Source organism: Helicoverpa zea, chromosome 2, assembly GCF_022581195.2.
Source record: "Helicoverpa zea isolate HzStark_Cry1AcR chromosome 2, ilHelZeax1.1, whole genome shotgun sequence".
NCBI classification, from domain to species: domain Eukaryota; kingdom Metazoa; phylum Arthropoda; class Insecta; order Lepidoptera; family Noctuidae; genus Helicoverpa; species Helicoverpa zea.
In genome coordinates, this window is record NC_061453.1 from 11238698 (window position 1) to 11252780 (window position 14083).

The 14083-nt window shown below is 35.9% G+C and overlaps 1 protein-coding gene across 1 annotated transcript in view; it reads right to left on the minus strand.

Moving 5' to 3' along the window:
- LOC124641330 (5-hydroxytryptamine receptor 2B) overlaps positions 1-14083 on the minus strand; it is a 111947-nt gene that overhangs the window by 40317 nt on the left and 57547 nt on the right. The window contains exons 4-5 of the mRNA XM_047179394.1: positions 9522-9643; positions 5305-5503 (exon numbers count right to left, since the gene is read on the minus strand). Of these exons, the coding sequence (XP_047035350.1) occupies positions 5305-5503; positions 9522-9643 (321 nt within the window). The remainder of the gene's footprint in view (positions 1-5304; positions 5504-9521; positions 9644-14083) is intronic.

Here is a 14083-nt window from a genome sequence, read left to right on the forward strand (position 1 = left end):
ACACGTCGCGATTGAACTGACGACGTAACTTTGCAATGGCGTTGCAGTTACGATAAAAATATTTTTGCTGGTTGTTTACCGTTTTAACAATTGAGGAGCATTAAAACAACATTATTATATCAATAATCAATGAATGTTATTACGTCGTCAGTTCAATCGCGACGTGTCAGGAACGCATTCTCTGAATGGCCGAACTATAACACATAATTCCTAAATAGCGCGCCCGTTCCCAACATTTTCCCGTATATTTCACCTCTAATTCACCCTGGCTGCCTGCCAAACGGCTTACGAAGAGGCCTGGCTGTACCATCGATCATAATGAACAACTGGAGTATGAATAAACCAGTTTGTGTTTGATCCCTCTGTTAAGGGCACAAATATTTTTTGGGGGTGATGAAGAATTTGCTTCTTGATTTCTTGGTATTGATTTAATGTTTTGATAGTTGGTTGAGGAGCTGGTTTTCAAAGGGGTTATTGATATGATATTAAATGCAAGATAATGTTGGGGAGATATTAAACGGGGGTAGCATAAATTTGTGATTTATGATAAATAGATTAAAATTAGGTGGGTCAGTAGTATGTTCATAGCCAAGTTATCTAATGGCCAAGATTATGTTATTCCAATTACAAATATAAATTAGTGACTTTGGCAAAATATTTTTTTTAAGTTCGACATTTGTTTCATTTCTTTCAAGCCTATATTTTTGACTAATTTTAATCCAGTCTACCAAAGACACAAGTTTCCAAACCATTGTAATTCCGATTATTTTAGTACTGAAATACCCGTTGAAAGCTGATTAAAATGCGTACAAAGGTTTATTTAACCCAGTGGCGTTCCACACGCTACTCCCACACTTTAAATCCTTCAATTAAGGCAGATGTGGCAACTGTGAGTGAGTCTATCATTACTGGATCAATAGGGTTCCCACAGTGGATATATTTAGGGATCTTGCATATATTTAGGTAGCTATACTCTATTTTAGCACTTAACTTAAGATAATCAATCTTGATAGTATTTTTTTAATGCAAAATAGGAATATAAAAGCTCTTTTGAAATGTCAAGCAAGTTCTACGGTTCCAAGAAGTGGGTTTCATAGAGAAGAATCGGCAAGAAGTTCCATAGACACATATTTTCGAGAAATCAGTGTAAAAACAATAATAACAATTACTTTAATTATATTTTTTATTTGAATAATTATTTGCAATTGCCTGTCAAGTATAAGTTTGCGAATTCGATTCCAGATAAGGCAAGTATATAAATATATAAAACATTGTTTTAATGAACCAGAAAAAGTAGTTGTTTAATTATTCTTTTTTTTTATATTGTTTCTGTTTAATTACATTTACTGTTTTAATTTCCGCCCTTATTAAGTATTTCTCACGAAACAAATCTGGACAAATTAAATTCTTTTCACTATTTATTCTGTACAATTAAAGAAAAATAATTGCCAGCCCATATTTCAGGGGAAATGAAATATTCTGTACTAAAAATTCTTCTTCAACGTAATTGCTCGAATAAGTACGTAATGTCGAATTAACTAAGCTAAACATTCCTACAAAATTAAGAGTACTCCACAAACCGCAGACTAAACAGTCGGCCGACAGTTGACGAGCAATACTTAGCAAAAAATATTTTTAAATAAAATATTGTTTCAAATCAAAGTTTTGAGTCGATACCGGGCAAATACCTGATCTTTGCAACGTGCATACTACCATTCATCTTCATACTGATTTATGAGCCCAATAAAACTATCGGCCGACTAAAAGTTTGCAGTGTAGGAGTACTCTAATTAAAAACATCTAAACTGGGTTGAGCAAAGGCGAGGAGGTACTTTAAACTTTTCTTTGCTCTTTTTAAGTTCAATCAAAGACTTTGATTATCAAAGAATTCAAGTGAGTTCTTGTTTTCACGCGGTAGATCAAAGTGGGTTTACTGAGTTTGAAGGAAATTGCTTCAATTTGTTCTATAGAGTTTAGGTGGTTGTTAAATAGCTTAACACGTAGGAAGATATCTCGAAAATTTTACAATGAACAAATTGCCATATTTTTTTTATGAAGATGTTTCTGCTAGCTTTCTTATGTGGTTTTACCCGCGTGCCATCCTTTTTCAGGGTCCGTGTACCAAACATTTCAATCGATTCAGTTGGTGTGAAAGCTGGACAGTGACATTTGCATTTCGAATATAAATAACAATAACCGCTATTGTATTGGGCAAAACTGTAATGGTAGTGTATATGTTTAAACAAATAAATAAAATAAATTGATAAGTAATAGATATCACGTTAAACCATACGTTACCTAAAGATGTATCCATAATCTTATCATATCTTAGAAAAGCAAAATCCGATGACACAAGAAACGATAGTCACCTATGAGTAGGTACCCAGTAAAAGTGGGCATTTTCCGAGACATTTGTCAGCGAATCTGGTCGAGCATGGCTTAGTCGCAAAAAGATTCGTAAATGACAATACCTTCTTCCAAATGACCCTGGCAGATTAACCATTGTTTGATTTGGTTTGTCTTACCCTCCTTTTTCCTTGTCGGGAATGATGGACGGTTTAAGTATCGGTAACATAGAGGAATGATATAGGTAACTAGTGCAATAAAACGTAACAAAATGTTATTGTTACAAGACGTTGTTTGTTTTTACATAAGTTAGAGTTACGAAATTTTATTTTTTAAATGGTTGGAAAAATTAAATCCTACTATGCCTGCTTATTTCACAAATGAGAAAAACCTCCGTCTGTCTATGGCATTTGACACGCCATTAATTACCTATATCTATACTAATATTATAAAGAGGAAAACTTTGTTTGTTTGGTTGTAATGGATAAACTCAAAAACGACTGGACTGATTTTAAATATTCTTTCACCATTAGAAAGCTATATTATCTGCGAGTAACATAGGCTATATAAAGTGCTTTAATATTACCTGCCAGGACTTGAATGGGGGGTAGTATTTTATCCCGGTGCGGGCAGTTCCCACGGGACGCGGGTGAAACCGCGGGAAAACGGCTCGTTATTTATATAAAATCACAATAATTATTTATTGCTTAATGGAAAATTTCTGTAAAATATAAATGCGCATGTTCAAAATAAAAATCATTATCCAAACCCAATACAAGTACCCGTATAGATTAATCCACAAATGGTCAACTTGTATGCAGTCGTATGAAATGTGCCTAATTTATCTTGGTGTTTTACACCAAGATAAATTAGGCACATTTCACATTTCCTCGAATCTAACAGACCAAATGGTCTGCGGGTAGGTAATTCTGGTTCATTCCAAAATGTCCTAATATACTTAGTTTACGCTATCTTACTCTAAACTAGGAATTAAGAACCCACATTTTTATAATTTAAATTTCAATCAAACGTGTTGTTATACTATTACAAAAAGCTTAACACCGAAGAGGAGATTAGAGCCTGTAAAACTTGTAAGCGTATCTTCGCTTAAAAATGTAATTGGTTTTTGATCGACAGAATTTTAGTTCAGTAAATAAGCTTTTGTTCTCATCTAATGTCACGTGCGAGACCTTCAACAACGTAGATAGATTGACAAGGAAATAATTATTCTGTTTTAAGAGATTAAAGATTATCATCATCTTACCTGTGGGTAAAAGAGTCAGTAGACTTTCTTGCCGGTTCTTCTCCATTATACCTACTCTTTGGAACCGTGCAACTAGCTTGAAGTTTTGAAAGAGCTCTCTCTCGAAAAGCAACAGAAATAAAAAAATATACTTTGACCTTCACTTTGATTAAATCCAGTTTTTAAACCACATCATTAATTAAAATACGCCGAAAATTCCGAACGTAATCACCGTCCACGAAACCACTCTTAACCAAAATAGCGGCCGAATTTCCCCCAACTATTTACGGGCCGACGACGTCGCGTACACACAGTATGTTGTGACCTTAATATGCCTTCAGTTGTGCACCTATCACGGCTAACTGCACCCATCTGCACAAGACACGGACAAAATGACATGCGGTTTTTGCACGTCGCTCGAGGCCAGAGAATTCGTAATGCGGTGCGGATAAAAATCGCATGCGATCCCTTCGGCACGGATTTATTCCGCTACCTGTTCGTGAGAGCTTCAGTGATAGGTAAAGTGGGTTCTGAGAGGATTTCTGTGCGGTTTTTCTATTTGATAGTTAATTTAATTTTGTTTTTTAGACGAGATCCTGAAGTTGAGGCTTATTTGAGACGGCATTCGTATTTCTACGAGTATGTTACTAGTTGCACATCTGTATTTTAGTCTGACGCAACTACGACACATACATCGAATTCGATATGACATGTTTTATTTACTTATATTTTTTTCTATCATTTTATAAGTTCCTGTAGATTTTACAAATAAGAATTTGGATGATATAATAAATATCGTGTAATAATTTTTAAGTACAAAAAACTTATCGCTTAACTTATTAAAGTTAGAAACGCTAATATTTTCCCACCTATAATAAAATTAAAAAAATTACCGCCATAATAAAAGAGGAAATTTATTTTTCCTCCCCTAAAATGACTTCACCGGAATGACTTATAAATTACTTAGAAAAAAATAACTTTTGAAAAAAGTTTGGCTAAGGGAAGTTGACGAAGAATTTTGGAAGTAACCTGCGAAATGAGTGTTATAGAACTCTTAATCTTCCAAAGAAAACGACATTTCTGAGTTAATTCACTTTACGCACACAATTCAAAGATCTTTCTTCACCAAAGACTATGCATGAATTAATATAAGAATTAAACATAATTTAAATGCAGGATGGAAAACCTCAGGGTTGTTCAAAATAAAACTATGATATCGGGACTCAGACCAGGATACCTTTCCGCAGACACATTCATTTTTAATGCATGTAATACTATTGTGTACAGGAAAACGTAAAAAGTAATTTTATCGAATTTTCTTTTTAAATCCTACTACTACATATATTCTTCCTTACTTTCGTTTAAGTTTTATTTATTTATTTGAGGTTAACCAACAACTGTTTACACCTTAACATTAACAGCACAAGATGTATGTTATCCTATACTTGTGTAACAATTAATTATAGGTTAACACCGCTTGTACCAATATTGTGGTAAATATAATATGTACAATATTAAAAAATGATTACGTGATATTTACAATACACAGGCAATCACACTTATACCATCTGGGTAAGTCAGGAACTCCTGATAAGTCCACTTTTTCCCTTCCTAGTAGCAGTTGTTATAATTCCTTGTTGGTTAATTAAAAATTGCAGCTCACTCGCTAAGAAGAACATAAATATAATGAATAGCCTTTGCATATCAGCTCTTACCTCCTCTGCGTCCCTCCAGGCACAGGAGTGGCAGCGAGCCTGGCTTGCCTCTTCAGCAGCTGCACGGTCAAAGCGAAAGACACCACCATGGTCAGCATGGGGATGTAGAACGCTACCAGCGAGCCAAAGATCCAGAATAGACGGTTATTGATCACGCACAAGTCTGGCGTCGGCATTATATTTGTGCGGTTGATGAGACCTGAGAAAAAAGAATTTATTTACATAATTTAACTTGTAGAAAAATGTTTTTGGATAAGATTGGGTACCATATTTATCAATTTTATAAATGGGACCGTTCAACCCGTTGTATGGTTAACCCGGAGTGCGGATATACGCGAGATACAATTGATTTTCTATTGTTTTATAATTAGCGGCATACAGACGGTTAAAGAGGTTTGAACGCTACCAAGACTATATGTTTTTTCCACCAGTGTTTAAAAAGGTAGACATTGTATAGAACAGATAATAGCAAAAGTTAATTAATTGAAAAATAAGTTATTTTTCACGTTATAGAAAAATGAGGGCAACTTAAAAACAAGTTAACAACAACCCATTAAGTACAAACTACAAAAACTTATCTGCTTCAATCGCCAATTAATATCTTAAAAGAAAACAGTCAAAAGCAGTTATTTCTTACAATACTGCCAGTCAGCTATACTGGCAATGACTATGTTATCTATACATATAATAAATCTGTAGAAAAGTAATTTTTGTACATTGAAGAAATTGACAAAAAAAATAGCCAGCATGTTAAAGGATAACTAACAGAACCCATTTCCATCATTTTTGTTATTTTTGTCTGTTTGTCTGTTTGTCTGTTTGTCTGTTTGTCTGTTTATCTGTTTGTTTGTTCGGGATTCACGTAAAATCTACGAATTAAATGCAGACAATGCTTATATACAAAAATTCTACGTAACTTGGGGTATTACTTAGTTTTTGTTTCATCGAAATCGATTCACTCTATCAAAAGATATGATTAATTTTGTGAATTCAAGATGTAAAATATTACGACACGCAATCTATTTGTCAAAACTGTACATTTGAATGTTGTACTTATATTAGTTGATCGGCCTATTATTATCAATCTTTACACAGAAAATCACACCTTTATAAGTAACTTCGGAAGAAAAAAGAAATGAAAATTTTGTTTAGCCAAGGTTAAAGTAGCTCCATCTGTGGTAAATAAAATACATCCAATTTGTCAAAGGAGCGAGGTGGTAATGACAAAGGAGCGAGGTGGTATTACCATACATTCTTTATAGAGGATTATTATTTCAACAGATGGAGTTGTGTATTTTCCGTAATTCACCATATTTTAACACGTAGTGTAATTTTTCGATAGACATTTCAATAGTGTTTGTCATTTTGCCGTGCCACATCAAAATCCAACTAATAATTATTACCTTGATGAAAAGAAAGTTAATAGTTCTCAGCCAAATTTAAAACGGTGCCATCTAAATTATTTTTTGAACATTATGTCAAAAATGATTACTTTAGTGGAACAATTAATTATCATTTAAAGTTACAGATGGAGTTCATATCAGGATTTTTTCATAAACATAGTTTAGCTTATCTTCCACTAATGTGGTGGCCTTAAAACAAATTACTTTGAGTGAGTAGTATTAAGTAGACCTTAATTATTTTTTCTGATGCAAAATATGTAAACTTAATCCTAGAAGAAATGAGGATCTATCTCTCGCAAGCGCTGCTAAGCGTGAGGAAGGTAATGTAGGATTCTGTAGCTTTAAAAACAAGCCCAGATACAACGTGCAGATAAGATATGGGAGCTCTCTCTATTTAATACCATACACACGTAAAATGCTTTATGCGTCTGAAAACGTACAAATTACGCGCCGCATACCAGAGACATGCTTACTTTCAACTTCTGATCGCAAATACACTGTTCACGATTACGAACAGTCTCAGTAAGACCCGAGCCAAGTCTAAAAACCCTAAAAAACACCTTTTATATAAAACTACGTTTGATGTCATTTAATCACAAAGACAGAATTGTTCTCTGTTGCAAATCCTATCCACCTATATCCTATCCTAATCCAGAATGCATTGCAGGTGTGCATTGCACAAAAACCAATGGTATCCTATTCGAGAAGTCAAAAGAGTTGACCTGCCAACGTCAGCTTCTGCGCTAAGCAAGCGTTCTTAATAGTACCATCAGAATTACATTCATCGTTGAATGAGGTGAATAAATTTTCAGAAACCACAATAACAGTAGGAGCCAAAGCGTATTATCGCTTCATAGAGCTCTGATTGGCCCCAGGTGACCAAATCAGGTCTGATTTGATCGTTCATCAGATCTTTGAAAGTGTTTCGGTGGATACTTACTGTCGTCCTGTTTACGTGTGACACAAAATATGGTATATAAACGTCCTCCGCAAGAGCGAAATTTTCCCGGTGTGCGGTATTGACGCACAGTATACAACACTTATGTTTCTTTTGATTTGCTGGCTCCACCAAGAAATGACAAATTGCGAGCGTACATTCTGAAAATCTTGGCAAAACTACAGGTTTCAAGTACGAACACATGAAGTGGACTCTCACAGATACGTACATTTTGCCTATTCGTGAACTAATGCAAACATTTCGCTGGAGTCCCGGCTTAGGCCTCCCCCACATTAGGCGTGCGCGATCTTCGGGCGTGTGAGTAGCGCGGGCGCCACGCGTGCGTCGCGAGCGCGTTGCGTGAGCGTCGCGTTTTGCTGCCCTGCGGCATTTGCAGCGCGCTCGCGGCGCGCACGCGCCGCTCTCCTTGACGTTTAACTGCTAAGGCGTTTAGCGGGCGGCGGGGATAGCAGGCGAAGGGGTAAGAACGCAACTCGAGCGCCGCGTGCTCGCCGCGTGCTCGCCGCGTGCTCGCCGCGAGCGCGTCGCTTGCACTCTTCACACATGCCGCAGGGCAGCAAAACGCGACGTTCACGCAGCGCGCTCGCGACGCCCGCGCTACTCACGCGCCCGAGGATCGCGCACGCCTAATGTGGGGTCAGCCTTACCATGAGTAAGTGAAACTATCCTACCCTATGCGCCTGCTGATGATGATGACTCATTTTATCATCCATCCAGCTATTCCCCAACTATGTTGGTGTTGGCTTCCAGTCACCGAATCTGTTTGAGTACCAATATTTTGCTTGGAGCGACTACCTATCTACAATCCAGTCAACTACACAAGACGATATCCATATTATGGTAAGACTGACAGACTTTCTGGCTTCTAATTAGTCGCAGCAGCTGCAGAAAATGTACAAATGACAGCTTTGTCAGACTCAAAGCATGTAGACATAGATTATAGCTGTTTCCTGTGAAAATTACTTACGCACCATACGTAATAATTTTCCAAATTGGCTGAACAACGACACAAACTTTACTTCTTTTGTTTAGATAAATGGTCACATCCACAACACAACCTTGATCAATGAATCTATGCGACTACTAAGTGCTAATCCTAATTATACTGTCACGTGAAAGAATGCACCTACGGGATAAGTAGTATTTTGACGATTCTATATTGCCCACGCAGACGAAGTTGCGGGCAACAGCTAGTTTTTTAATATTTCCCCTTCTTGCCAATTTTATCTTAGATTGGAATTGGCAGAAATCCAGGTTCTGAGCCAGTTCATTATTGAAGAACACATCTAAATTCTAAATGCACGTTAATTCTGGTCAAAGTTGGACAAGTTAAACGGTCGGGAAGTTGTACGTTTGAGCGTTTGTTTGTCTAAATGCAGCTTAATTCGGACTAATGGTATAATTGGTGGCTTAAATGTCTTTGTGCTTAAAACAAAGTACCTGTACATTGTTACATCGGTCAAGATGACATTTTGCTTCCTCATCGTCACCTTTTTTTTCATACAGTAAAGATATGCGACAAGTAAGTTCTAAGTTTCTTTAAAATATATTTTTCACCTTTAGACAAATTCAAGCCTTAAACGTTTACTTTAAATCCCTAAGAGTGAGTTACCATTTAACTATAACGATAACCAAACTGGAAGACGCTGGATGCAGGTCGCCTCCAACAGGTATCTGTGGAGATCTAAGGGGAGGCCTATGTTCAGCAGTGGACGTCCTATGGCTGAGATGATGATAACCAAACTAGAACTGGCCTTAAAATTGCCACCTATTGATCAAGTCACCGTATAAATGAGTTAAATAGGTGCAGCCCACCATAAAAGTTGGCTCAAAAACAAACAACTTTTTAAACTTACCTAAAACAGTAATGGAACTTGAGACGAACATGCTTAGTAGCCAGACGAGAGCGATCTTGATGACCACTACCCTCTTGGTGGAGTGATGGCGACTCTTCAGAGGGTTGCGTATGCCTAGGTACCTGTGGGCAATATGGGATAATGAATACAGGTAATATTAGGTCCTATATTGAAAGTGGTAACGTTCAGATTGGCTTGTAACTTTTTTGCGAAGGAAGAGAAGAACATCTTTTAATAGATTGGGGGTAATGGATGCTCAATTGTTTTTTTTTATATGAAAAGTGTATCATATGTATGTAGCAACCCATCCATAATTTGACCGTGACCGAGGCGTAAGTATGTCTCGCAGGTAAATGGTCTGACATTAGTTCTTTAAGCTTCGAGTTTATCTAAGCATAAAAAGATCGAATAAAAATAAATGATCCTTTCTTTATTATTACCCATTTACTAGTCTAGAAAGTTCTACAAAAATATTATGACACGTTGAGATCGTTACTTAAATAACTTGATGAAGATGAAAAAATATAATCGCCATAATTTGAGATTCAGAAAAACGATAATTTATCAAGCACCTTGTCAATGTTGGAGGCTGAAGTTTTCAGCAAGTTACACTGAAATTTTCTAATTACGTTCCTTTTTATCTTCTTTTAATTATCTTTTGACAGATGATCGATCGGAAACATGATAGGTATTGAAGATGGAAAAAAGTTAGAGATAAATTAATTTTTTGCTTTCGCTTTCTGTTGTTGTATTATTTTTTGATCAGGTTGACCTTCCTATAATTTTGACCAAGGTTATGAAGACCATGCAGGCAGTCGCTTCATATAACTTATCATTAAGACCGAACAGCTTCTCTCAAAAGATTTCACCAAAATATTGAGAAATAAGCTTATTTGTTTTTTTTATTTTTAATATTATTCTATATTTTATTCTATAGCTACACAAAACTTGACAGTACCTTAAGAAATTGAAAATGCAATCCAATTTTGAACCAATGAAACGGGACCAAATAATAAATCTTCTATTACGGACACGTGAGTTTTTAACAACCCTGAATTGGACTTTCAGTTGAAGTATATTGGGACTTTACGTGCACATAATGTGTGAACACACAGAGTTGTACACTTTGAAGGAAACTGCTGCGTTTTTAACCCTTAGCCAACTGATCTGTCTCTAAGACGCAAGGAAATTAAAATTGTTGATATTTTGGCGTGCAAAGCACGTATCAAATTGTAGTTTCCTCTCCTCCTGGCGCATCCCTCAGGACCGCCCAAGCGCTCGTCGTGGTCGGAGGCGTGAGTGCCTGTCACTGGTAATTAAAAAATGATCGTGTTCTGTTTAGTAGAAAACTTTCAAAAAGTAGCCCAGTATTTGTACTGACTGTAACAGGGGTGCCTCAGAAAGCTCATAAGTTGTCAATTAGACATGGTAAATAGTCTTCGGTATTTAGCCTGAAAGACTTGGTTCTACGCAGCTAGCTTATCTCTTAATAGAACAGCCGTCGTGACCGATATATATAAACGGTTTGGACGTCACACAACAATGTATATTACTTTTAACATTTATAGCATATAAAATAATTATCAATAAAATCACGCTACCACCATAAATTAAATTAACCGTTCTCCCCAACTTCAGCCCCCTATATTTTCAATTTTTCAATAAAGTATTCAGCGCACGATTCGGTGGACGGAACTGCAGGCTGCAGCCGCGTCGTCATGCCAGTAAATCTTGCAGAAACACCTCATTTCCTATTACAGGTGATGCTGATGAGGTTTTACTATCGCCGATACGAGCGGACGAGGTGTTATATGGAGTGGGGCTGGTGAACTAGCGATTGTTTTTCGTAAACTATTGGATAAGGTAAAATCGTTGATTGGTTTAGAGGTTAAAGTATTTGAGGCAATTTTGAGGCTATGAAACAAACTCGAACTTTTTCTTACCAGAAAACCTAAAGCAACAGCATAGGAGAAAAATAATAATACAAAAGAAAAAAAAAAACATTTATGATATTAAAATGTTTCAGCTGTACCAACAACTCGGTAACGCTCAAAATTAGATTTATACTCATAAGTATGATATACATAATTGTGGATTATGTTCAAAATTTAAATATTTTTCTCTACCAACATACTACATATCTACATACATAGTCTGATGAAATTGTCAATATCCCCAAAAAACACTCACAAATTCCAAAATTTTTCTATCATTTCTACCTTATTGAACCAAATGCTTCAAAGTAACACATTCAATTTTCCTTGCAAAATAAACATTTCAACTTTATTTCCTAACCTTATAGACTTTGTAGTCTCGTCCCAGCTGTTTTCGTGGCCCGCATAAAGTGATGCGACGCTGAGCAAGCAATATATTAATATTACCTGGACGTATCAGCAAACTCTTGCACATATTATGTAGGTATATAGCTGACGGTGCAATTTGGTAGCTTAGCATGTTTAACAGCTTATTTTAATACTTTTTGGTGGTTATTACTATACATAGAGGTACTGAGTGTTTTGTTATGCACGTTAAATTGGTGGGCCACGGTTGTCAATTAAACATTACGTATTGGAAAATCTATGGAGATTATTATACACTTATGTATATGTTAGAGATATTGAGGTCAATATGAAAATCAAAATGTTGTATAATGATTATTGCCAATGTATTGTACAGGTACACTGACGCATTGAAAATAAGTGGTTTCTAAATAGGTACCTAGTGTTGTACAAACGCGTTTTACTTGTAAGGAAGTCATGAAAAAAATGAGATACAAATTCAAAAAATAAATATTTTCTTTGCCTGAAAAAAAAACATCACCAGACCACCCAATCAATGATCAACACAAAAAAAATACAATAACAAAAAATATTTTCCTTAAAATAAATCACTGGGCAGACATAATAAAAACCAGAGAGCGTATAATATGACAAATTCTCGACTTTATGTACTTTACAAATTGAGCGGTCAGTCAGGCATTTTACGAGTGAAAAGTTATAGACCGTTAAATTCTCGTGATTGGCCCTGGACCCAAGTTTTATGGCTTTACTGTGAAAATGATAAATAGCTCTATAATTATTTATTTTGTTTTTAATCTGAAATAAAAGTTAATTGATGACTGCCAGTTGGGGAGTTTGCGGGAAATATTATGCTGTGTCTGTGAATAAGTGCATTTTTCTGTGATTTGTGAAGGTTGTATTAATACCTAAATAAGTGGCAGAAACAGTATTTCACAAATATTTTATTGTAACTAGTGCTATGAAATTCGCAAGTAGGTACTGGTGCAGATACGATTTTATCAATTATCAAGTTTAATGAAAATAAATACCGGTATCTGATAGCAAAAACCTAACCAAGAAATCAATCACCAGACTCCTGCATTAGTCCATACAAACAAAAGCAAGCAGTGCATGATATATCCCCGGAGTCTTCGCACAACTGACGGCCATGATGGAAAGCCAGCAGAACGGTATTTATGAACTTCGCGTTTTATGCTGCCCTGGTACTTTATCAGATGGTATACGGTTTTGGTAAAGGAATATTATGTGTTATCCTAGTATTTATTTGGTTTTGGTGGAACAAGAAAAGTCTTCAAAAATTAAGCTTTTGCTACCGGTTTCCGAGTCCCATGCTGATTTTACGTAATAGGCTCGTTAAAATAGCGAGATTTTCTAATATCGTATGAATAGTTCCTGAGAGTAAGCAAGCGTCCTGACAACCAAACAAAAATATAAGCAAAGTCTTCTAACTCTAACTGAACGTCATACCAGTTTTCCTTGAAGGATTACTAAGAATACCATTTGCACAACTAGATTTCACCAGATTATGCACACAAATAGAGTAATCCTTACCCCGAACCGACAGCATACTAACTACGTACTAACTTCGAACAATATTACACCAGTCTGTTGCCTTCGAAACTTCCACAGAAGCATTTCAAAACATACATTTTAATACCAAAACACTCGCTTCAGAAAATATACAAATTGTAAAGGAAAACTTATAAATAACACAAGTTTCGTAAAGAAATAACAACAAGCATTTGAAACTTTGTGTAATGCAACTAGAGTGGTCCGGACTGGTCAAAGGTGGTTTCGGCCGAAACCGAAACTGAGATTCGGCAACGTAATTAGTTTGTGGCAGGCCAAAGTGCAAGTTGTGATCCAATGCCGAATAATTGATGTTTCCTGGATATTGTGGGCAAACAGAATTGTTGTTATAACGATACAAACATACACACATAAATTGATTAAGTATGATTGCAATCGAGATGTGTACCGTAGACATCTTCTGACTCAATAGTTTGTTAACTTAAATAGTTAGATTAAAAAAAATAATTAAAATACTTAAACATATAAGAGCTAGGAGTTCATCAACATTGAGAACAACCAGTGGTTAGGGCTCCAGAGACAGACAATAAGGGAGGCCCATAATACCTACGCGCCGTTTCAGGGAATACCGCCTTCAGAAACCCTAACTACATTATATTTATTTGTTATTTGTTGATACATTATTGTTACACGAACCTACAGAAAAAACTATTTAAGTAGATATTGTAATTA